This window comes from Thamnophis elegans, chromosome 2 (genome assembly GCF_009769535.1).
Source record: "Thamnophis elegans isolate rThaEle1 chromosome 2, rThaEle1.pri, whole genome shotgun sequence".
Classification (NCBI taxonomy): Eukaryota; Metazoa; Chordata; class Lepidosauria; order Squamata; family Colubridae; genus Thamnophis; species Thamnophis elegans.
Genome location: NC_045542.1, coordinates 27848636 through 27872183, shown reverse-complemented (window position 1 = coordinate 27872183; position 23548 = coordinate 27848636). Strand labels below are relative to the sequence as shown.

Sequence of the window (23548 nt, the reverse complement as noted above, 5' to 3'; positions counted from 1 at the left end):
AGAGCTCTCCTGGATATCTCTGTAGTTTTTTGCTGCTGTGCAAATTGTGTTACTTTGTTTCCAGATCAACCTTTGTAGAAGGAATATGAACACTAGATCCTTCTCCCCTTTCTCTAAAGCGATTTGATGGTGGGTGGAGGTATTAATTCCTTTTGTTTACATAGTTCATTTTAGCAACTTGCTGCTAGACTGCTTTCAATGCCAAGTTTTTCTTCCCAACTTTTTATCCTTTGAGCCCAGTTTGACAATTTGCTACAACAAGCTGACCTTTTAAAATGGTTCTTCCTAATAATTACAAGTTAGTGCTATTTCCCGAAACGTCATAAAAGGGGGCTAGAAGAAATGATGCTATTGCCTTTTCCATCCTTTTCAAGTCATTCCTGTGCATTTCCATGCCGTTCCAGTTTATTCTTGATTAATTTACACCTGCGTAAAACTTGCTTTGGTTAACTGAAATTCGTTTGTTGACTATAGCAAAATGCAGAATCTTTTGTTTGGATGTATAACATTTTGTGCTGAAATTTATTTCTGTTGAGAAAAAAACAAAAAGGATCTTGCTGTCACAGGCTTCCATCCAATACCTTTTCTTGCCAGGATTTTGAGTCACCTCCAGATGATGTCATTCCTTTTGATGCCGCATCAGAAGTTCCGTTAGAGGAGCAGCGAGCTGAGGCCATGACACGTATCCAGGACAGCTTATTAACTGGCCAGGCACCAGAAGCACTCTCACTCTTGCGCTCAGCAAGGTAAGAGAGCAACTTTAAAGGTGCAACTGTGTGTCCTTTAGCTTTCAGATAAAAACTGCAGATCTGTAAACAGTTCAGAGCAATATCTTATCCTGATTCAGCCAGGTTATTGCTCTCCAGCAGCTGGAAATGGGTCTAGAAGGACAATGATTGGATAGCGGAGTCTGGTCATCAACACATAATTCAGAATCTTCTGAATTCCTGCACAGAGGAGGAGGCTCTCAATGGTTTCAAATGAACCCTTCCAATTTTATGGTTCTTCAAAACATCAAGCTTAAGACTTTTTTTTAAAAGTAAAAATCCGATTAACAGTCTTATTTAACGAATAAGACTATTATAAAAAGATGAAATCAAGCGAGCAATTTTCAATTGTTTTTATATGCACAGTTAAATGAAAGGTTTAAGGTAGACATTAGGTCAAGTGAGCAGCAGGAGATAGAATTTTGAGCTGAAATTTGTACAAATGTTGTACATATAATAGCTAAAAATGTGTAAACCTTTGTTGAAATTTGAAACTGTGTGCAAAAATGGCAAGACTGAAGTACTATAATAGAGGAATGGTTGGAAAAGATGACAGATCTAGCAGAAGTGGCAAAATCAATTTATTTGCTTAAAGAAAGAACAACTACTAAATTGATCAGTGAGTGGAAAACCTTTATGGACTTTTTGGCTTAAAAAAAAGAAAACATAAATTTATGGTTTACAGATTTGATTATTGGAAAGTGTAGATTATGGAAAGAAGATGTAACTTTAGAAACAAGGGAAAATATAAATGTACTGATAATTTCTGTTAAAAGATCAGAAGCCACTTCTTTATAACATATTGCATTTCTCAACAGTATCCATTTGAGATTTATACACACACCTCCAAATCAGTTATATTTTTTGAACCTTTACAATAACAGTTGCTAAGCAATAGATGAATATTGGTGGCTCTGTGTTTAACCCTGCCTGTAGTGTCTGCAGTGCTTGATACTGAGGAGAAGGGAAATTTATCTATCTCCTGCACTTTGCTAACCTTCCTTTGTCTGCTCCATAAGGGAGGTGTGGCCCGAAGGAGACGTGTTTGGATCATCCACTGTTGATCCGATTGAAGAAATGGAGCTGCTGAAGCAAATCTTCTTTGCCAACCTCCCTCGTGAGTATACTTCCTCATGAGTATACAACTTCCCTGAGACAGACTTGAAACAGCCGTAGTGGCACAAGGGTTAGAATGCAGTACTGCAGGCTGACTCTGCTCTCTGCCAGGAGTTCGATTCTCTCAATTAAGGTTGACTCAGCCTTCTGAGGTCAGTAAAATGAGGACCCAGATTTGGGGGAGGGGGGCAGTATGCTGACTCTGTAAACCACTTAGAGTGGGATGTAAAGCACTGTGAAGCGGTATATAAGTCTAAGTGCTAGTGCCTTCCTCTTATCACTGCCCTTCGTGGATTCTTTCAACAGTTTAGGATACCTTGGTCTTTTTCTGGCTGGACTGTTTTTTAAACAGCAGCACAACACTATACAGATCCCTAAGGCAGCATTTCTCACACTGCTATAACAACAATGTATCATGCATGTATGCACAGAAACAATTTTCTCAGGCAAGACTTTTGTGTTTCTGAGCTGGATTAGTGGCATTTTCCCTTTAAACTTTTTCTGTGTATTCAGGGCCGGCAGCAACTGACCCAGATGAGTCTGAGGAGGCAGCTGAGGATGAGGAAGTTGCTGAGGAAGAGTTGGCACCTGTGCAGGTATCTGAAAAAGAGTTCAGCTTCCTGGATTACGTGAAGCGGTACGTTTTTTCTCAGCCTATATTTATCTTCTCTGTGCAAGGAATATTTCAGATGTCAAATATTTTCCGTGCATTCTTACCTTACCCATAATACAGGAAGTCCTTGACAAATGTCCTTAATGGGATTTGCCCATTATGGTTGTATATTGTGATCTTTTTTTTTTTTTTTGCGGTGATCATTAAATGAACCCCACAGTTGTAAAGCGAACACCGTGATCATTAAGCGAAATGGTGTTTCTCTGCGGGTGTGGTTTTGCCAAAAACTGTAAGCGAGTATCGGGTTTTGGCTATGGTAAAACTTGGTCGTGTGACCGTGGGATGCTGCAAATGACCCTACTTGAGGCCGTATTCCCAAGCACCTACGTTCAATCATGTGACCACGGAGGGGCCCCAATCATTGGAACTTCAAAACCAGGTCATAAGTCCCGCTTTCCTGGTTTGTCATAACTTACACCAGCTGAATTAGTTGAGTACTAGAAACAGTAATGGATGCATCTGAAAACACTGAAGAAGCTGAATGTTATTATTCCCTTGATGTTCTGAGTTCCAGGCTGGGTGCGCAAGTAATCTTCCCCCGCTGTTTCCCAGAACATGCCTTCATGTCTGTATCCTGTGGTGCAGGTTTGCTAGCGCGAATGTCGTCAAGGCCTACATCCTGCTGTTCAGAAATTACCAGCAGAACAGCCCCCACACTAATCACTGCGTGGTCAAGATGTTGCACCGCATTGCCTATGACCTCAAGATGGAGGCTTTACTCTTTCAGCTTTCGGCCTTCTGCCTTTTCAACCGCCTCCTCAGTGACCCTGCCGCCGGAGCTTATAAGGTGAGGTGGAACAGGGATGTGCATGGTTGGTTATGAGTTTGATGAGAGAGATTAGATTTGACCTGTAAGATCAAAACCGTCGGCTACAACACAGGGAAGGGAACAGACATCCATACGTACAGGTAGTCCTGGGTCATACAAATGGTCATAAGTCACACTTTTCAGTGCCATTGTAACTTTGAATGGTCATTAAATGCACTGTTGTAAGTGGAGGACTGCCTGTATTGCATGTGTCTTATGCAGCAGCGTTTGCCCTCTAAAAAAGCCACCGCCTCCAAGATCCGATTGGCCCCTGCTGGTCTATGGAAGATCAGCAGGTGATCCATAAAGCATTGAAGACCTGGATATGTTCCAGGTGTCTGGGGGATTGTGAAGTTAAATCACCCATTAAATCACCAATTGAGTAGTTTCTGTTTACCGTATTTTTTCAGAGTATAAGACGCACCTTTTTCCCTCAAAAAATAGGCTGAAAATCTGGGTGCATCTTATACAGCATTTTTTTGCCTCCCGAAACCCCGCCCCCTTTGCAAAAATGGCCGTACATAGCTTGTAGGAGACTTTCAGAGAGCTCCTGGGGCTGGGGAGGGCAGAAATGAAGAAAAAGTGGGCTGTTTTTTGCTCAATTTTGCCCCCCCCCCCAGCCCTCAGGAGCATTCTATAAGCTTCCTAATGCCCTTTTTTGACAAAAAAGGGGCCCGTTTTCTCCCTCATTTTTGCCCCCCTCCCTTCCCCAGGAACACTCTACAAGCTTCCTAAGGGCTCTTCATGCCCTTTTTGGGGGTGGGAACGGGCTCTTTTTTGCGAGGTTTGCAACGTGCAAAAACTTTTTTTTTAATTTGTCTCTTCAAAACCTTGGTGCGTCTTATACTCCAAAAAATACGGTATCTGTTTTGGATTCTTGTTTGGTGACATTTTTTTTTCATTTTGCATATGTGTTTATTATTTTCATGTATTATTTAGCTGCCCAGTCAGGTTTTAGGTACATTTCCTCACTTCTGTATTTAAAATGGATAAATGCCGGACCACAACTTGAGCAATGTCAAATGGTGAACTTTATTCAGGTAGTCCTCAACTTACAACCATAATTGAGCCCAAAATTTCCATTGCTAAACAAAATAGTTGTTTTGCCCCATTCCATGACCTTTCTTGCCTCTGTTGTTAAGTGATGCAGTTGTTAATTTAGTAACATGAATGTAAAGTAAATCTGACTTCCCTGTTGACTTTGCTTATCAGAGGGTCACAAAAGGTGATCACATGACCCTGGGATAATTCAATCATCACAAATACATGCCAGTTGTCAAACATCCAAATTTTGATCACATAACTATGGAGATATTGCAATAATCATCAGTGTGGAAAATGATCTGAACTCATTTTTTTAGTGCCATTGTAACTTTCAATAGTTACTAAATGAATAGTTCTAAGTCAAGGACTAGCTGTAATACAAATTGCCCAGGTCAAGGTGGGTGCTTTTTTTTAAACTATAAAAGATATTTCAGGACTTCATCTGCGGCTCAAAATGTATGAACCATGCTATCTGAAGCTGCAGCACACCATCTATAATTTAAATATACGTATGCAGAAAAGCAGAACACACAATCCTGCAGTTCTGATAAGCTTCTTCCAGTGGAGAAAGATAGAATAGATTGGGATTTCTGAATTCAGAATTCCTAACCAGTATTCATCCATATTTTTTTTTTAAAGCTTTATTTGAATATGGAAATCAGACCGCAACAGTTGTAGAAAAGAGGTCTGCAAAAATAATTGAAAGTTTTAATCCAGAAGTCTCGCAAACATAGAAATAAATGAATATATATCCTAAATTTCAAAAATATTTTTCTGCGTTCTTAATTTGGACATGCATCCTACTTTCTCCCATCTATAATACAATATCCCTAAGCAGTACTAAAAAGTATACAGAATATAGGTCAGCAATCTGCTTCACTGGGAAAGCGAGGGAACATTTATTTATTTATTTATTCATTCGTTCATTCATTCATTCATTCACATTTGTGAACTGTCCATCTCCTTCAGAAAAGAAGAATCTCCTTTAATGAAATGCTTTGAAATATTAACATTACTTATTATCAATAATTGGGACTAGGGACTGTTGCTAAGCGACAGGGTCATAAGGCACAATATTGTGTGATTGCTCTTGACTTCTGACAGCAGTTTCCGCAGTCCCACTTGCCATTGTTAGGTGAATCCCATGTGGTCACAACATCCTGTAGTCATGTTATCAGCACTTACAATTCTATTAACTCTGCTTATCTGAAGTTGGCAGTGAAGATTGCATATGACCACAGGATGCTGTGATGTCCTAATTATGATCCAGTTGCCAAGCACATGAACCGGGATCATGTAACCGTGGGGATGCAGCAATGACTGCAACTGTGGGGACTCGTCGTAAGCCCTTCTTATTCAGCCTGCTTATTGAACTTCGAATAGTCACTGAATGAGTAAATGTTAAGTGAGGACCACTTATATTCTTTTGAGCTTTCGGACTTACAACAAACAAAACAAAATGCCTGTAAATTTTAGGAGCTGGTGACCTTTGCCAAGTACATTGTGGGCAAATTTTTTGCCTTGGCATCAACCAACAAAAAAGCTTACGTGGAATTGTTGTTCTGGAAAAGCACAGCTGTGGTTCGAGAAATGACTGAAGGCTACACAGAGTTACAGGAAGATGGAAGGTGAGCACAAGGATTTTGGTTAACACCTAATTTCTAGGGTTGGGGAACATTTTGAGAAATGTTGCACTGGATGCTGGACTACTACCCCCATAGTATTGTCTGTAAGTTAAGTATTAAATAACACAGGGAAATACCTCCAGCCATTTAGACAGCGTTCTCAGTTTTAAGGAAATTATGCGTTGCGGGGGAGGGGGATAATCAGAGTCGGTACGAAACTTGGTCTTGATCCAGCCATTGATCTGACCCCTAAAAAACGGAAAGGAAAAACCAGGAGTTGCTATCTCATATCCAGGATACTAAAATAGAGCTGGGGAAAAAAGGCAGCTCCCTAATTTCTCTGATCAAACAGACTTTCAGGATATAAGGACTTGTGCACACACTCACCTTCAAGTCACTCCTGATTCCTGGTGGCTACCTGGACTAGTCCCTACACTTTTCTTGGCAAGTTTTCACAAGTAGTTTGCGGTTGCCTCCTTCATAGGGCTGAGAGATAAGAGTACATATCCCAAAGTCACCCAGCAGACTTTGTGCCCAAGGCAGGATTAGAACTCGCAGTCTCCCAGATTCTGGGCCAGTGCCTTAACCACTACGTTAAATTGCTTCTCATAGATAAGTGTTCTGCCCACCCCCCCTCCATACGGTGAGGCACTCCAAGACAGGGATTACTGCTAGACAATTTATTCACAGTAAATTAACACACTGACAAGACCTGGGCAGCATTCCAGACTTCCAAGATAAGAAATACACCCGAGAGTTTCTCCAGCGTTGGTATAATTAGTTGAATCCTGCAAACAGCTTCCTCCCAAAGTCTCTCCTTATATACTCTCTAATTACAGCCTAATTACAACAACCTGGGTCCAATTGTATCTGCGTAGTTGTTCTTGGTGTTTCTCTGCTCGCCTTTGTTTGGCATCCGGGACCAATTCCCTTTGCACCTCCTCACTGCTCAAGGGTCTAACATCCTCACCACTGCTCCAGGGCCTGACCTCAGATACCAACTCCCTTTGGTTTTCACCGCTGCTCCATGCCTCAGGCGCCTCCTGGTAGCCAACCAGCCTCTCTGGTCCCTGCTCGGAATCGGAATCCTGTCCAGGGTCCTCCACATCTTGCAGAGCCGACTCATAAGGCCCCTCACTGTTGGAATCTGTTTGCAGCTCCAATGGCTCCTGCTGGGCCACAACAGATAAGGATATCTCCCTATGAAAATGAAGCTGCTAGGTGATGTCATCCATTGGCAAGGGGTTAGTCATCATCAGTATGATAACTTGACTACATGCCTCTGCTCTGCCTGACCATATAATGCTGTCTTGGTTCTTTCTCAGTATGTGGAACTTGTGGTGGTCTGGATGGAGGGAAAAAAAACAGGCTTTGACTTAATCATAGTAAGACCAAGTGGCTGTGGGGGGTTACCCTCCCTCCCCTCTCTTCCCTAGTATCTGGATCTGAGGGTTTTGGTTCTGAGTGAGGCTGGACACCCTGTGCTCAGAGCTGATGTGTGATTTGTGTTGTGTTCATATAACTCTCATCTTGGTTCCAAAGGCCCTCCTCATAGTCATACGTTCTTTACGTACAACCTGGTTGGATTTCTGCAACTCTACCTGGAGCTGCCCTTGTAGACCACCAGCAGCTGCAACAGGTCCATTAGGCAGCAGCATGGATAATAATGGGTGCACCTAATTACTGCCTATGAGCCGCGGTGGTGCAGTGGTTAGAGTGCAGTACTGCAGGCTATTTCTGCTGGCTGCCAGCAGTTTGGCAATTAGAGTCTCATTGGTTCAAGATTGACTCAGCCTTCCATCCTTCCGAGTTTGGTCAAAGGAGGACCCAGATTGTTGGGGGCAATAGGCTGACACTGTAAACCTCTTAGAGAGGGCTGGAAAGCACTGTGAAACAGTATATAACTCTTAAGTGCTATTGCTATTGCTAATGGGTGCCCCTCAACATGCCCATGTAATGCCACTATTCTGCAAGTTGCACTGGCTCTTGATAGGTTTATGGGTAAAGATCAGGGCTGGTTATCACCAATAAACCCTACCTGGCAGAGGACAGGTTAACTTTATATCAACATGTTGGTATATCAAACAATGCTGGATGCCATCAGTTCTACATAAATCCAGAAATCCTATGAATGTTTTTCTTCCTGCAGAAATGTTCAAATTTTAGATAATATTTCATGGGGAAATTTTCTTAGTGGGATATTTCTTCCTTTCCTTCACAGTTCCAATTCACACAAGGCTTCCCAATGGACTGAAAAAGAGGAGGAGGAACTTCAAGAGCTCTACCATAAGTATAAAGAAGTGGAAGGTAGGTACCTAATCTCCGGGAAGGGACATTGGAAGAAAAACCAGCTGATAAGCAGTGCAAGATCAAAACTCACTTTAGGGCCTTCCATTCTGTAGTTGATAAGAATGTAACTGAGCACTTGGGGTGAGCTGAAACTTTCATAAGAAAAGTTTGGGATCCCATAAGGAAGACTCTTATTTAGTGGCCCACTGCAGTACAGTCCCCAGTGTATTCCTGACTCCTTTTTTTTGGAGCTCTAGTTTTGAAATGAAAGAGAAGTTTCTGATGGAAGAGATTTCCAGATCTTTTTTCATAAGCAATCACTATGTTGATGTCCCAAGCTGCCTGCCTTCAGTTGATAGGTTCTCAAATTCCAACCTGCTCTAAAGCCGGGCAGCATTGTTCTAGGGCTCAGGTGAGTTCTAGTACTGTGGGTGGTTGTTAATGGTTTAGTCTTGGGTGCTCTGATGGGTTTGTTTTTAATCTTGTAACTCTCCCAAGGTCACTTGTATGAGGTGGGAGACTGTATAAATGAACTAAATTAATGCTCTTTTCATAATTGGCACAAGGTAGCATTAGCAGGATACTTTTATCCTAGCACAGCAGACTGCATTGTCAGAGCATGCTGTGTTAATGCAGCTCTTATAAGAGAAGGTTTCCTTCACATTTTGTTCTAAAGAAAATAAGGGAAAGGAAGTGTGTGTGTGTGTGTGTGTGTTTAAAAATGGGAAGTGTAGTTTTGGAACTGGTGCTGCATTGCAGAAACGCTGAAGGCTAGTGGTCAGCAAGAATGATTGGTGGAAAACTATTTAACCAAGGAGAGGATTATCCTTATACATGCTACAAATGGCTACTAGAGCCATAACTATAGGCACATGTGCGTATAGGTAGTCCAATTTACATCCACAATGGAGCCCAAAATTTCCATTCCTAAGCAAGGCAGTTATTAAGTGAGTTTTGCCCCATTGTATGACCTTTTTGCCACAATTGTTAAGTGAATCACTGCTGTTCATAAGTGAATCGTGTGTCCATTAAGCAAATCTGACTTCCCCCATTGACTTTGTTGTCAGAAGCCAACTGGGAAAGTAACAAATGGGTACCACATAAACACATCCCAGTTGCTAAGTGCTCGTATTTTGGTCATGCGACTGGGGATGCTGCCACAGTCATAAGTGTGCAAACTGGCCATAGGTCACTTTTTTCAGTAGCGTTGCAACTTCAAATGGTTGCTAAGTGAATGGTTGTAAGTCGAGGACTGCCTGTATAATGCCCAACCCAGCTCTTTGGCTTCTCTCCACTGTCTTAGCCAAAGTCCAAGCATCAGGTCTTCTGTTCTCTCAAAGTCTTGTTTTCAACTCCTCAGGTGAAGATGTGCTTGATAACATCCTGTCACATATCGGCTCTCATCACCGGGGACGAAAGCGGGTGGCCAGGAAACTGGTGCAGTTGGGGTTGGTGAGCAGCATGCGAGACTTTCCTCCAGAGAGGTAGGTCATGTTAACACTTCTCATGAATTCAGGATCTTCATAAACAGATTTATTTTCAAAAAGCAAGAGATGATCGGCATGAATCGATTTGGATGCATACAGATGTGTTCTGTCCCCCCTTCACGGCTCTTAACAAACGCAGACAGACAAAACTTAAAAGGAAGTCTTTCTTTATCAGTTCTCAGTTCGAACTGGCTTTGAGCCCAAAAATAACATAAATACAAGTCTCCGACAAGAATGCAAAACAAAACTCTTACATCAATGCACTTTTTCCAAAGTCTCCACGAATCAGGGTTTACATGAAACACCAAAGCACTTATCCAAGTGTAACAAGCAATGTTGTACAAACCAAGGCACGCACGAAGGAACTTATGTTGACTCCTGCGACTAGGGCGTGGCAGCATCCGTCCTTTTATCTCCAAACCTGCCTCCCACAAGCCCCAGCTGCATAATGAATCTTGTATCCCGAAAAGCCTCACAGCAGAACTGCTGAGTCACAACACAGATGCTACTAGGGAAGGCTCAGATTCCTTGAGATGAGCAACCAAACTCTCTCTCCGTAGCTCTTTCTTACTGATAATTTCAACCATGTTTCCCTAAACGGAGCTCCATCTTTCTACCCTTTAGTCTCTTGCTTACCTTGATTGTGGAAGCAGAAAGGTGTTGCTAGTGCTACTTCCATCACGCTTGCCAAGTGAATACCTTTTCTTGGCTAGGAGCTGTAGTAACAGAAGAGGCATCAGTGGGAAGGATGGTTAAAAGATGAAATGGGTGTTTGCTTTGCCTCTTAACATTTTTGTATGATTCTTAAGCTATTATGTATTTTATTTCTTGTTTTGTATCTTTTTATTTATTTTAATGTTGGGAGCCACCCAGATGGATGGCTCAACTGTTCTTGAGATGGATGGCTATAAAATATATTTTATAAATAAAACAAGGATATATAAGTTGTAGGATATACTGTATTTTTCGGACTATAAGACACACCAGAGTATAAGACGCACAAAGATTTTGAAGAGGTAAATTAAAAAAAAAAACTTTTGACCTCCCTGGCCCCCAGGAGCACTCTGTAGGCCTCCAAACCCCTTTGCACTCCTTGTTTTTTGCGAAAAACGGGCCCATTTCCCCCTCGTTTGTGCCCTCCCCAGCCCCCAGGAGCTCTTTGCAGGCCTCCCAAACCCTCTGCACGTCCCTTTTTACGAAAAACAGGATGCGCAAGGCGGGGTTTCAGAATGCTGTATTCAGTGCATAAAATGCACCCAGATTTTCACCCTCTTTTTTTTTGGGGGGGGGGGGGGAGATGCATCTTATACTCCGAAAAATACGGTAGATAGTTCTTGGTCAATGATGGTAATTAGGACCAGAATTTCTATTACTAAGCAATGCAGCCATAAAGAACGACATCATGTGACTGTATCACTTGGTGACGGCAATCCCAGCACTCCTTGTTGCCATTGTTAAGTGAGGTAGTTAAGTGAGTCCCAAGAGACTCACGGGCAACTACAGTCCAGGAAGGTCAGTAGGGGCTCCTGCCAAGCAGGATAGGAGGCAAATAACTTGCCAGAGCAACTAACAGCCTTTCTTGCCAGCTTCCCCATTGATTTTACTTGAGGGAGAGGCTATCAGGGAGCATTGCAAAATGAGGATCATGTGTGTACAGGACACTGCAGCTGTCGTAAGTCCGAACCAGTAGCCAAACTCCCAGATTGTGATCTTGTGATGGTGGGAATGCTGGGACAGCTAGAACTTGAAGTACCAGTCATAAGTACCAGTCATTCAGCACCACTAGTTTGGAAACTAGTTAAATGAGAACTACCTGTAGTTTTGACCCGCTTAAAAAACAAAACAAGCCATAATAACCCTCCCCATTTTGCATTTTGCCTAGAAATCCTGGCCCCATTCATTTGGCTGTTGTTATCATTCTGCCCACTGTGGCTTCTGTTGCCCAACAAACTTAATGTGGACCCTTAGCAGCCAAAATATTGCCTTTCTTGATTAGAAGATTGCTTTGAAAAAGAAGCAAAAAACCAAAACTGTACATTTTGATGGGAGAATTCAACTCTTTTTGTTGAAAAGGCCATCTGTTGCAACCTGTACTGTAATGACAAGCCTAGTTAATTTCCTTCGGCAGGAAAGGGACTCGCATTGTGCTATGGACAGAGGAGCAGGAGCTAGAACTTCGCCGGCTCTTTGAAGAGTTCCAGGACTCCGATGGTGAGACTGCCTGACTGCTTAGCCAGAACTTCATCTGCACCCAACATAGTAGAGCTCTGGTGCCTGGAGGTGTGAGATAAGCTGGCTGGAGATGAGGAAGCTGGGACCAGAAATGTTTTAAGGCCTCACAAACTTTTTGGGTAGTGAATTCTCTACTACGGAGGGATTATTTTTCAGTGACCCTCCTAAAGCTAAGAGTTACTCATCCCTGTTCGGCAATCTCTGCTTTTTCTGTCTCCCAAGTTTTGAATTGGCATTTCTGAAATAATTATAAGTAGTCCTTATTTAGTGACCACAATTGGGACCAGCAACTTGGTTGTTAAGGGAAGTAAACAAACAAGACTGTGACTGTGCTTTTGATATTACAGCACCTTTCCCTTGCTTTATAGACCTGCAAAGATTAAAAATGTGGAGATTGATCATAAAGTTACTTTTTCATCGCTGTAGCAACTGCAAATGGTTGCTAAATCAAGCAGTTGCTAAACAATGACTACTTATAGTACTTTATCAATATCCCCACAGACAGAATGTTGCACATTGGCATCAGAATAGGAATTTCATATGACATCTTATTTACTTGCTCTGGTTCACTCGGTAAAGTGAATTTCTTGGAACCAGCGGGGGAACTAAATAGACTTGGCCTATTCCTTCTGTTTGCTCACACTGCCTTTTCCTCTCTTTCCTCCCTCTGTAGATATCCTGTCCAATGTAATGAAGCACATCACAGCCAAACGATCAAAAGCTCGCATTATTGAGAAGATGCTTAGCATGGGGCTGGTGTCTGAGCGTAAGGAGCTTTACAAGAAGCGCAAACGCAAATCTGGTTCACTTAGATCGGTATGCTCCCCCCCCTCCCCCCCAAAAAAATTCTTTTTTCCTATCTGCACACCTCACTTTGAAAATGTGAGCATGCCCACATCTATGCATCTATAGCATCATAAATCCTGGGCTAGTTTGATTTATTTAATAGTGGGAGGGAAAGGGTATATCTTAAGCTCTCACAGATGCAGTTTCTCAGATACGATCTTCTTTGAGTTTTCCACCAAAGGTGGTTTTTCAAGAGGCAGCTGTTAGAACTGGAGAAGCTTCTTGGATGAGGAGCGAAAAGTCTTCAAGGAAAAACAAAGGAAGTCCAGTTCCCTCTTGAAAAAACATCTTCGGGACAGCCGTGACCTGGATGACTGAGAATCTCCTTAGTTGATCTTTGAGCTTTCTTCTTTCCTCCAGCTCTACTTTTTCAAACATGCCTTCTCAAAAAAAAAAAAAAAAAGCCTAGAATTATTATTCTAGTCAAATTGACATTTGCTTCAGTCTGTCAATCTTTTCTAACTGAGCCTTTCAAAATATCAGTTAAAACAAAAATAGCTCACAAGGGATATCCAAAATCTTATCTTTCGTTTAATATAAAATCTCCTCTAACAGACTAATTTGAGTCAGCCAAAACTAGTGGGGGGGTGATAAGACTGCTGTTACTGCATTTGAAGTAATGGTTGTTTTTCTCTCTAGTGTGGATTATGGAAGGAGGAACACCCTAATTTAGCATCTCCTGCTGTTCCGTACTCTTAAGAGATGGACTTAAGTTTCTTTCTTTCAGAATAAGGCCTCGTTACCCAAAGATTCTGAGGTGCCTGACCTGGATGAGGTAGTTGTTGAAGATGAAGAGGAAGATTTGGATAGTGAAGAAGAAGAAGATGACGAAAAAGAAGAACTGGCCAAGGAGGATGCTGGAAATGACAAGGACCAAAAATCCTGGGGCAGGTGGTCCAAGAAAATGTGGGGAGATGCTTCAGATCGAAAACTTGTGCAAAGCCTGAGACAAGAAGGTGAGAAATTGGTCTCCATGATTGCAAAAGGAGGAACTACAGTATACTGTGGTGATGCTGTCTAGTGTCACAGAATTGTAGTGCTGGGACACAAACTCAACTTTTTAAACTCTCAGAATTTCTCCTCCTTCAAATGATATTTTAAAAAATTATCCTGATATCTCCTGCACAACCACCCAGAGTGGTGTGGGGTATGGGCTAACCAAATTGCCTAACTTCCAAACTATATAAACTTTGCATCCCCAGTGGCTATAGAAGAGGTTTATCAGGAGAGACAAGTAATCTGATTGGAGATGGGAGTTTTTGGAGATCGCTAATTGACGTAACGGGCTTTTTCCCATGCATTTCTCCCATAATCCCCATGTGTTTTCCATAGTTTAATATGGGCCTAAGCACATCTAATAGAATGTATTTTATCTCTTCAACTCAAATGGGGTTATTTTTCCCTTTTGTAATTTGCTTTTCACTTTTCCCTTCCCCATTATCCTTGCAAATAAAAAGCCCCAACTCCTAGGAACAATTTTCCCAAATAGACCTTTTTTGTGATGGGCCTTAGGTCATGAAAGCCTACAACAATTTTTTTCTGATTTTGCTGGTGTTCCTGTTTTTAAGAACTTTGATACATTAAAGTGTACTGGTTTGGAGGGGGCTGCCCACAAGCTGTGTTCTGAAATGGGACTGCCTATTCCATGACTTTTTCCTTCTCTTTGTGTAGAGATGGCCTTCAGGAATATGATAAGGTGGATCTTTGATCTAAGAGGACTGCTGATGGATATCTGCAAGGGGAGGGGGATTTTAAATTTGTGTGATTATGTTGATACAAAGGTGTCTGATATCCTGATGTCAGTATGTAATAGGGGCATCTGTGAGATTAGATCATTGTGTCTGTATTATTATTACTTTTTGCTGTTGCTTGCATTCCTGGGTCTGCTCACTTTCCCATGCAATTTCGCCTTGCAGGTTTTGCTGGCCCCTTGCTCTGGCTTCAAAACAGCCTGAACAGAACAGCTGCTGCCCGAGGAGAGGATGGTAAATACAAACAAACTGGGGTGTCAGATTGACTGATTGATTTGACAAATTTACGAGGCTTGCCCATCTCACTCAAATTGACCCTGTCAATAAAACCAGGATTTAAAATATTTTTAAAACCCTTTAATATAATAAGAAGAGATAAAATGAGATCATGAAAGTAAAGATGATACATACAAAGTAATCCGCATGCAGGCTTCCCCATTATCAAGGCATCCCCCTGGATTTGCTGAAATTTTTCTGGAAGGCCATAAGGGCTGGGGATAACTTCACTTCAAGAGCAAAAGTGTTCCAAAAAAATTTCGCCTCTTTAGATCCTTTCAGGTGGAACTCTTTTACAGACCGAACCACAGTGTGCCTCTCCTGCCAGATCTCATGGGACAGGTCAATATAATAGAGAGAAGGCAGTCCCCTCAGATACTTTGGCCCCATGCCAAATGGGATCAAAACCAGCTCCTTGAATTGGACCTAGTAACAAACTGTCAAAACAATGCTGTGCCCATAGCAGAGATGTAACATGTGTCTATTTAGGGATGCCCATAATTGACTGAGCTGCTGCATTTTGCAGCTAAAGCTTTGAGATACTCTTCCATGGCAGACCCATGTAGAATATTTTACAGTAGTCCATTTGTGAGGTGAATTTCTTATATCAAGCATGAAAAGTTGGCTATTTCATATTACTAATTAAGCCAATCTTCATAAAGTATTACCCAGGGCTAAGTTCTAGTTTTCTTCTCAGGAAAGAGCTATCTACCCGCAAGTCCCGCAGGGACGACATTCTTTGGCTTGCTCTAGTTATAGCTGGATAGATTTTTGTTTCCCCAGGATGTGCCCAGGCTGTTCCTTTGGTGCCATTGACTGAAGAAAGCGAGGATGCCATGGAGCACAAAGATTTCCAGAAACTGCTATGGAAATTGGGGGTGCGATCTCCAGGCAATGAGCAGGTGAGGGGCTATAGGTGACTTTAGAGTGTGCTTTCAGGGCAGACCTTAGATGCTTCCAAAAGTTGCCACAAATGTTTTTTTTAAATAGTTCATTAATTATTATCCCGCTTTTATTATTTTTACAATTAACTCAAGGTGGCAAACATAACTAATACTTTGTCTTCTTATTTTCCCCACAACAAAAACAACAACACTGAATGGGTTGGGCTGAGAGAGAATAGTAACTCTTCTGATGTATAAGCAAAAAATGAAATGTAAAGGGAGTAATTTAATTAATTTAATTTAATTTAAATCAGACAATTATTTGTCTTGGCCCCTTTCACTTTTGGAATGAATTCCAAGGAAGATTGTACATTCCTAAATTAAAGGGAAAGACTATAGGAAATGTGAATGAATTGTGTTATTTGTATTATTTGTTCTAAATTTTTCTTTTGTATAAATATTATGCTTATATACCCTGTTTCCCTGAAAATAAGCTCTCCCTGGATAATAAGCCCAATCAGGCTTTTGAACGCATTTGCTAAAATAAGCCCTCCCCCCCAAAAATTGCAAGCCATGTGGTGACCACACTTGCCGCCTCCTGTACTTCAAAAATAATAAGACTTCCCCAAAAATAAGGCCAAGCGCTTATTTCGGGGTCAAAAGAAAATAAGACCCTGTCTTATTTTCGGGAAAACACGGTAATACAGGAAAGCAATGACCTCATTATGACGGAAATTAAACTTTTGTATAAATGGTGTTATGCAGTATGTTTTAAATGCTATTGTGTATAAAATAAATATTTTAATAGAATATAGCATGTATCAATCACCATATTATATATATAAAAGCGAAATACAATTCATGCATCATCACAAAATATCTAGTCTACAAATTTGAAATTTGGCACTTATGTTCCTCTTGGCTTCTAAGTGTTTGCTAAGAAAGGATTTTTGTAAATGACCGTCAGATCATTAGTATTTCTTATATTATTAACACGCTCTGATACTAAGGAGTTAGACATTCTACTCCCCCTCCTCGCCTGAAAAGAACTCTGTTCCAACTGCCACTTGGGCAAGGGTGTGGCCAGCACATGATTCATCCAGCCTGCGGGCTGGGAGTTTAGACATTCTACTCCCCCTCCCCACCTAAAAGGGAGAAAAGGGGATAACAGAGGAGAGGCTTCTGTGGGGCAAGCCTGAGGGACAGAAGGGGAGAGGAGAGACCGTAACTACTCATTAATGTTCAAGCTTTAACTGTCAATTTATCAAGCCCGATCACATAGTTCTGTAGCGAAGCAAGGGTATCCAACTGGCTGGTATGAATATATAAGAATATGATTTTCATATGGGAGGTTGAAATATCATCCAGTTGTCACCTCGATAGTATTATCAATTTGGGTCTGAAAAAAGGCTGCCTATATGGAGCATGCGTGCTCTTTAAAAAAAATAGGAAGGATGGGATAATTTTTCCAAGATGGGAGAGTTGACCCCTGCCTTACAGAATATCTGTCCCAGGTCTTCCATTTAATATCTGTTAAGATTTTATTGAGGCCTAAAATAAGTAGACCTGGTATTGACAAACTACAGCCTTCGACTTAAGACCACAATTGAGCCCAAAATTTCCGTTGCTGCAACGGTCGTAAGCATGAAAAATGGTCATAAATCCTTTTCACTGCCATTGTAACTTTGAACGGTCGCTAAACAAATTGTTGTAAGTCAAGAACTACCGTATTTTTTGGAGTATAAGACACACCGGAGTATAACATGCACCATGATTTTGAAGAGGTAAATTTAAAAAAAAGTTTTTGCACTCTGCAGGTCTTTCAAACCCTCTGCATGCCTCATTTTTTGCACAAAAAGGGGTGGCGGTGGTGGCATGCAGAGCTTTGGGGGGGCTTGTAGAGTGCTCCTGGGGGTTGGGGGGGTCAGAAAATGAGCAAAAAATGGCCTAATTTTGCAAAAAAAAGGGGGGGCATGCAGAGGCTTTGGGAGGCTTGTAGAGTGCTCCTGGGGGCTGGGGGGAGCAAAAATGACCCATTTTTTGCTCTCCACAGCCCTCAGGAGTACTTTGCAAGCCTCCCAAACCCTCTGCACATCCATTTTTGCAAATGGGGCGGGATTTCGGTAGACCAAAAATGCTATATTCAGTTTATAAGACACACCCAGATTTTCACCCTCTTTTTTTGAGGGAAAAAGGTGTGTCTTATACTCAGAAAAATACAGTACCTGTACAGTATATTGAGTCTTGTTCAGTTTGCCTTTTCATGTGGATACAGAACTGTCATTCAGGATCAGATGAACCAAAGTGGTTCCCTCAGAAGATTTCCCTTGGCCATGATTTTAATGGCATATAGTCTTGCATAGCCTGTGAAAGAGAGGCAACCCAGTTCTAATTATGATACTGAGGTGGCGCAGTGGTTAGGGTGCAGTACTGCAGGCCACTTCAGTTGACTGTTATCTGCAGTTCAGCGGTTCTAATCTCACCAGCTCAAGGTTGACTCAGCCTTCCATCCTTCCGAGGTGGGTGAAATGAGGACCCAGACTGTGGGGGCGATATGCTGACTCTGTAAACCGCTTAGAGAGGGCTGAAAGCCCTATGAAGCGGTATATAAGTCTAACTGCTATTGCTATTGCTATACAACATTAGAAATTGAAGGGGAGGAGATGCACTTTATTGTGTTTAGAAACTTAGTTTGCAGATGGAAATCTTTTTATAGACACACATCTGGGCATCATAAAGTAGCATACCCAGAATTTTGGATTTGAATAGCTTAATAGCAACTGAGTCAAAATTATTCCCATGCCAGTTTGCAAATTTTGCAATTACTAGAAATACTCTTTGAGCTGGCATCGTTAATCCCCTTGCTTGAATGGCCCAGCTGGTAGAGAACGGAAGTAAATGCCTAAATATTTGAAATATTTCATCTTCCATCTTGATAGTTCTTTCATTTATTGACCATTGGCGTTCTTCTTTATCAAACAGATAAGCTGCAGAGCTTAGTAGGGAGACTGCTTTCCTTTGCCTTTTTGATTGGGTGGGGGTAGGAGGTGGGGAACCTACTAGGTTAAAGAGATCTAGGAAATTCTCAGAAAGCAAGTGCCAGTGCAGATAAAGAACAACGATTATTAGATTATTTTGATGCAATTGTATTTACAAATCTTGGGTTTAACTGTTTACCAGTTTCTTTTGAGAGAAACTGTTTTGCATGTGTCAAAATGTATATAGAACTAGATGCTGGAAAAAGCAAGAGAATAATTCACCAACTTTTCTTCCTCAGTTCCAAAGAACACTTTCAAATACTTAACAGAAGGGGTTCCCAACCCCTGGGCCACGGCCCATTGGAATCTAGCCGCCGAAGTGGCAGGCAAGCGTGCAAAGTTTCATTTGCACATGTGCAGGATGTAGGTTGTGCGTGCAAAGCCATTCCTCCACCACAGCCGAAACTGTTGAATCCCCATCACCACCGGTCTGCGGAACCAAAGTGGTTGGGGAGCCCTGAGTTACAGGGCCTTGCTATATACTGATCTCAGCTTCATGATAGGGTAATTTTGTGATTTCCATTTTTTACAGTAAAATGGGTGGTAATATCTTTATTACTGTATATGTTCTGTAAACAGTTAGCTCTTTATCCTAGTAGAGTCATACCCTGGTAGTTGACTGCGTTGAAACATGTTGAATTTGGTTCTCAGCGCATTTTGACCTAAAATTTTTGCCCCAGTACTCGTTATTTGTTTGATATTCAACATGCAAGCTAGAACTTGTCAGTGTCAGTTGCCTCATGACTTGCTACCCTTTTCAGCCAAAACAAAGGGTCACCCTTATGGAGGAAATTTGTTGGTACTCGTCATTTTTGGTAACTCGTCACTCCTCTTGGAACTAATTAATGACGAGTATTGGGGTACCATTGGATCTGTTTTTTCGCATTTGGATCTCCAATTACCGGTACATTTTCTAGTGATTATTTTCTTTCCTTTGGGCTGATATGAATGTAACTGTTATCATTTGCAAATGTATTTAGTTTATCATATTTCTACACTATCCATCTCACCCAAGTGACTCTGAAAGGTTTATGAATAAAAACCATAAAAGGAGACATAGTTAAAACAATATTGGAAAGAGAACTATAAAGAGTAAAAAATTAAGAATTACACATGTTAAATTAAAAGTTAATTAAATCTTGACTTTAGTAGTGCTGTGACCAAAGACTTGCAAGGAAATAAAAACAGTAGCAGGCACAGGTTGCAATCTGAGATGGTCAGGAACAAACTCACTTTTTGCCTTTGTTTTCTTGTAGGAGTCTTTCTGGCGCATCCCAGCTAAACTCAACTCAGAACAATTACGCCACATGGCTGCTTTCATTGCTTCGGAAGAAATGGAGGGGGAGACTCAAGACCAGCAAACTGGTAAGTTATATGTAAAGAGAAGGGAAATTGGAATCATTCATTAACACATCACAAGCCAGGTGGGCAAACTATGTGCTGCAGCTGGCTTCCATCTATCATCCCCCATCCCCAGGTTCATGCTGCTGAACCTCAGGCATGTTCCAATTCTGAGAAGTACATTTTTTTTAAAAAAATAATTATTTAATTCCACACTATCTCCCTTGCCCCTTACTCCCATGTGCCATAAGCTTCTAGTAAGCACCTCCCTTTTTGAGTTTAAGTAACCCAACCATTCTCACAAAAGGCCCAAAGGAACAAGAATGTTGGCCTGGTCTCATTTGCTGATATCACCACCAGATCATAGTCATCCTTAGAAGACCTCAGCCAACACGATAAAGTGGCCCATTCCTGATATAAAGGAACAATTGTAAGATGGTGTATCTTTATGCACTGGCACGTAGTCTGTCCCTACCTTTGTAATTATGGATACTTGGTTTGAGTTATTTGTTTTTGTGTTTAGCTATCTAAAACTTCAATAAGCAGTAGACAAGAAGGGGTTAAACATTAACACTGAAGGTCAGCTCTTGTTGCAAATCAAGCCCAAAACATTTTTTCACTACTGCTGATCCCTTGCCCAGTTTACTTTTCAGATCATCTTGACATTCCCCTGCTCTCTCAAAACACTTTTTCGTATGGAGCACTGTTTGCTAACTTTCGTTTCTCAAAACACACATGACTGTAGGAAATAGGTTGCTGCCTTCTATAATACTATCCCATTTTCCTGCCCAGGAAAACTTTTGCCAGATCCCACCCACAGGCTCATAGTGCAAACCAGGTGTGGGTTCTGGCAGTCACTACTGTTGGTTCGCTCGTGGCTGTGCCGTGCGCTGCGTGCGTTGTATGCGTATGCACAGTGCAATAAAAATTCCTCTGTGCATGCGCAGAAGCAAAAAACAAGATGGTAGCACCTACAGCGCCGCCCAGAGAACCAGTTTGGGAGCGTGGCAGGTTTGGGTCGCTGCCGGTTCCAGCGACTCAGGCTACCAAACCACTACCAGTTCGGCCGAACCGATAGGAACCCACCACTGGTGCAAACTAAATTTCTGGTTCCCATACTCAGCTTGGGGATCCCACATTAAGGTGTAGCATATTACGGCCCTAACCTTGCTTAGCTGTCAAACAAATCCCTAGGCATTTATGGTGACTTGATAAATTTTCATTCTGCATCACAGAAGGGCTGGCAAACATGTGGCTGATGGGAGTACAAGCAGCCAATAACTTTTTGTCATAAGTGGAAAAATCTGGATTGTACCCTACTTATTTTAAAAAATGCAGATTAAGAAGAGTGAATCACAAACAGTTCTGTGTGTTTGCCCCTCCACTATTTAGAGATGCAAGTAGCCTAAAAGGGGGTCACCATATTTCTTAATTGTGATACTCTTGTTACACCCATTCTGGCAGTGAGATTTCTCTGCAGCCATAAGAAAGAATATTGTAAATAGTTGACAGTTTGCTGTAACAGAATGTTTCAGTGCCATAAGAAATGCTTGACATTTCTTATCCAAATAGGCAGAGAGCATCAAAGTTGAATTACTCTGTCCAGTAATTCATACTAAAATGCTCCAGCCTTTTCCTGAGGTGACTTGGCCTTTCCCGGTTGATGTAGTTTCCTCTTGTTGGTTTTAGAAGATAATTCAGAAGAAGATCAACCTGAAGTAATAGAACCAAGAGGGCTGAAAGCAGAAACGTGAGTATTGGGTTAAGAAGAGGGGGGATGGGGAGAGAAGTTCAGAATAGGGGGAAAAGATCTTATAGAAGGAAGAAAGAAACAGGAAGGATGTAGTGAGAACAGCCTTACATATTTCAGAGTAATAGAGTTGCTGGGTAGGCAAGAAGAAACCACTCATAATTTAATGTTGTTGAGTTTGTCTTGGCTTTTGGGGAAAAAACCACCTTTGAGACAACTATTCCTTTGACTGCTCAGGATGTAGTCACTTTTCAGCTTATGGTTAGAATGATGAGATGGACTGAGGATTCTGTTTCAGTGGATATGTAATTCTGAGTTTGAGAGACAGTTCTGCCCAGTTCCAAGATCCCCCAGAGATAGGCAACAGGTCTTTGGCTGTGGGATTTTGATCTGTTGCCCAATACTGGCAGTCCTCAACTTACAACATAAGGGAGAGAGAGAAAGTCAACAAATTGATCTAAATATTATGCTAATCTTTAAATCCCTCGGACAACCATCTGTTATTGTATTTAATGCATAAAAAGTCCACAAATGGTTTCCAGTTTCTTATAAAACTGTCTAGTCTATTATCTCTAATCAAAGCAATTAATGTTCCCATCTTTGCTAATTCAATTTTAAAATCCATTCTTCAGCCCGCATCTCTCTTTCTTTCTAGTGCTTGGGAAGTACGGTTCTTACAGCAGTCACTTTAATATATAAAAGCTTCAGTTTTTATTAATATTTGTATCTTAAATATTTATGAATTATCATTATTGTTTATCTGGTATATTTTAACATATTTACAAGACCGCTACATGCAATAAAATGAACCTAGATTTTGATTATATTTCCAGCATTACTAGAAGTCCCTTTATACATTTTGCTTGTCTAGCAAGGATCAAATACCAATGATACATCATTTTATATAAATTTTCTTTCAAGCTATAATTTAATGTAAATTTTAGTCCATTGGTCCATACATTCTCCCATTTATCTAGCATTATGTTATACCCAATATTTTTTACCCATTTTACCATACAATCAACATATTCATCTTTCAGATTCATCTTGATTTGAGTAACATTTTATATATTTTAACAATCAAGTGGTTATCTCCAGAACATAAATTAGCATCAAGTTCAGATTTAGTTCCTATAAAAACAACTTTTTTTGTAAAGTTTAAATCTTTCAAAAATTATATAATAATTAAACCAATCACAAACAAATCCTTCACTTACTAATTGTTCTCTTTATCTTAAATCCTTCTTTTTCAAATATCAGTAAGTCCCAATATGCCCAACTGATTGCCTAATAGCATGAATCTTAAAACCAGGGTTAACTTTTATTTTGTCATACCACAGATAAGCATGCCACCCAAATCTCAAGTCAGAACCTTTGAGGTCTAATACCCTTGATTTTTTTAAAGTTATCCAATATTTTATTCATACCAGACAACAAGCATATAATCTAAGATCCAGCAAATCTAAATCTCTTTTGTCTTTAGAATCCTGTAGCAGCTTATATTTAATCCTTGGTTTTTTTTATTTTGCCTAATAAATTTAGATATATTTTTCTGCCACTGTTTTAAAGAAGAATCTCTAATCAATAGCAGTATAGTCTGGAGTAGAAATAACATTCTAGG

The 23548-nt window shown here is 40.9% G+C and overlaps 1 protein-coding gene across 1 annotated transcript in view; it reads left to right on the top strand.

Moving 5' to 3' along the window:
* TIMELESS (timeless circadian regulator) overlaps positions 1–23548 on the top strand; it is a 52849-nt gene that overhangs the window by 26186 nt on the left and 3115 nt on the right. The window contains exons 15-28 of the mRNA XM_032212371.1: positions 595–746; positions 1787–1884; positions 2397–2520; positions 3142–3343; positions 5885–6036; positions 8255–8340; positions 9683–9806; positions 11938–12020; positions 12715–12857; positions 13615–13843; positions 14804–14872; positions 15698–15816; positions 20093–20201; positions 21867–21927. Coding sequence (XP_032068262.1) covers positions 595–746; positions 1787–1884; positions 2397–2520; positions 3142–3343; positions 5885–6036; positions 8255–8340; positions 9683–9806; positions 11938–12020; positions 12715–12857; positions 13615–13843; positions 14804–14872; positions 15698–15816; positions 20093–20201; positions 21867–21927 — 1751 coding nt within the window. The remainder of the gene's footprint in view (positions 1–594; positions 747–1786; positions 1885–2396; positions 2521–3141; positions 3344–5884; positions 6037–8254; positions 8341–9682; positions 9807–11937; positions 12021–12714; positions 12858–13614; positions 13844–14803; positions 14873–15697; positions 15817–20092; positions 20202–21866; positions 21928–23548) is intronic.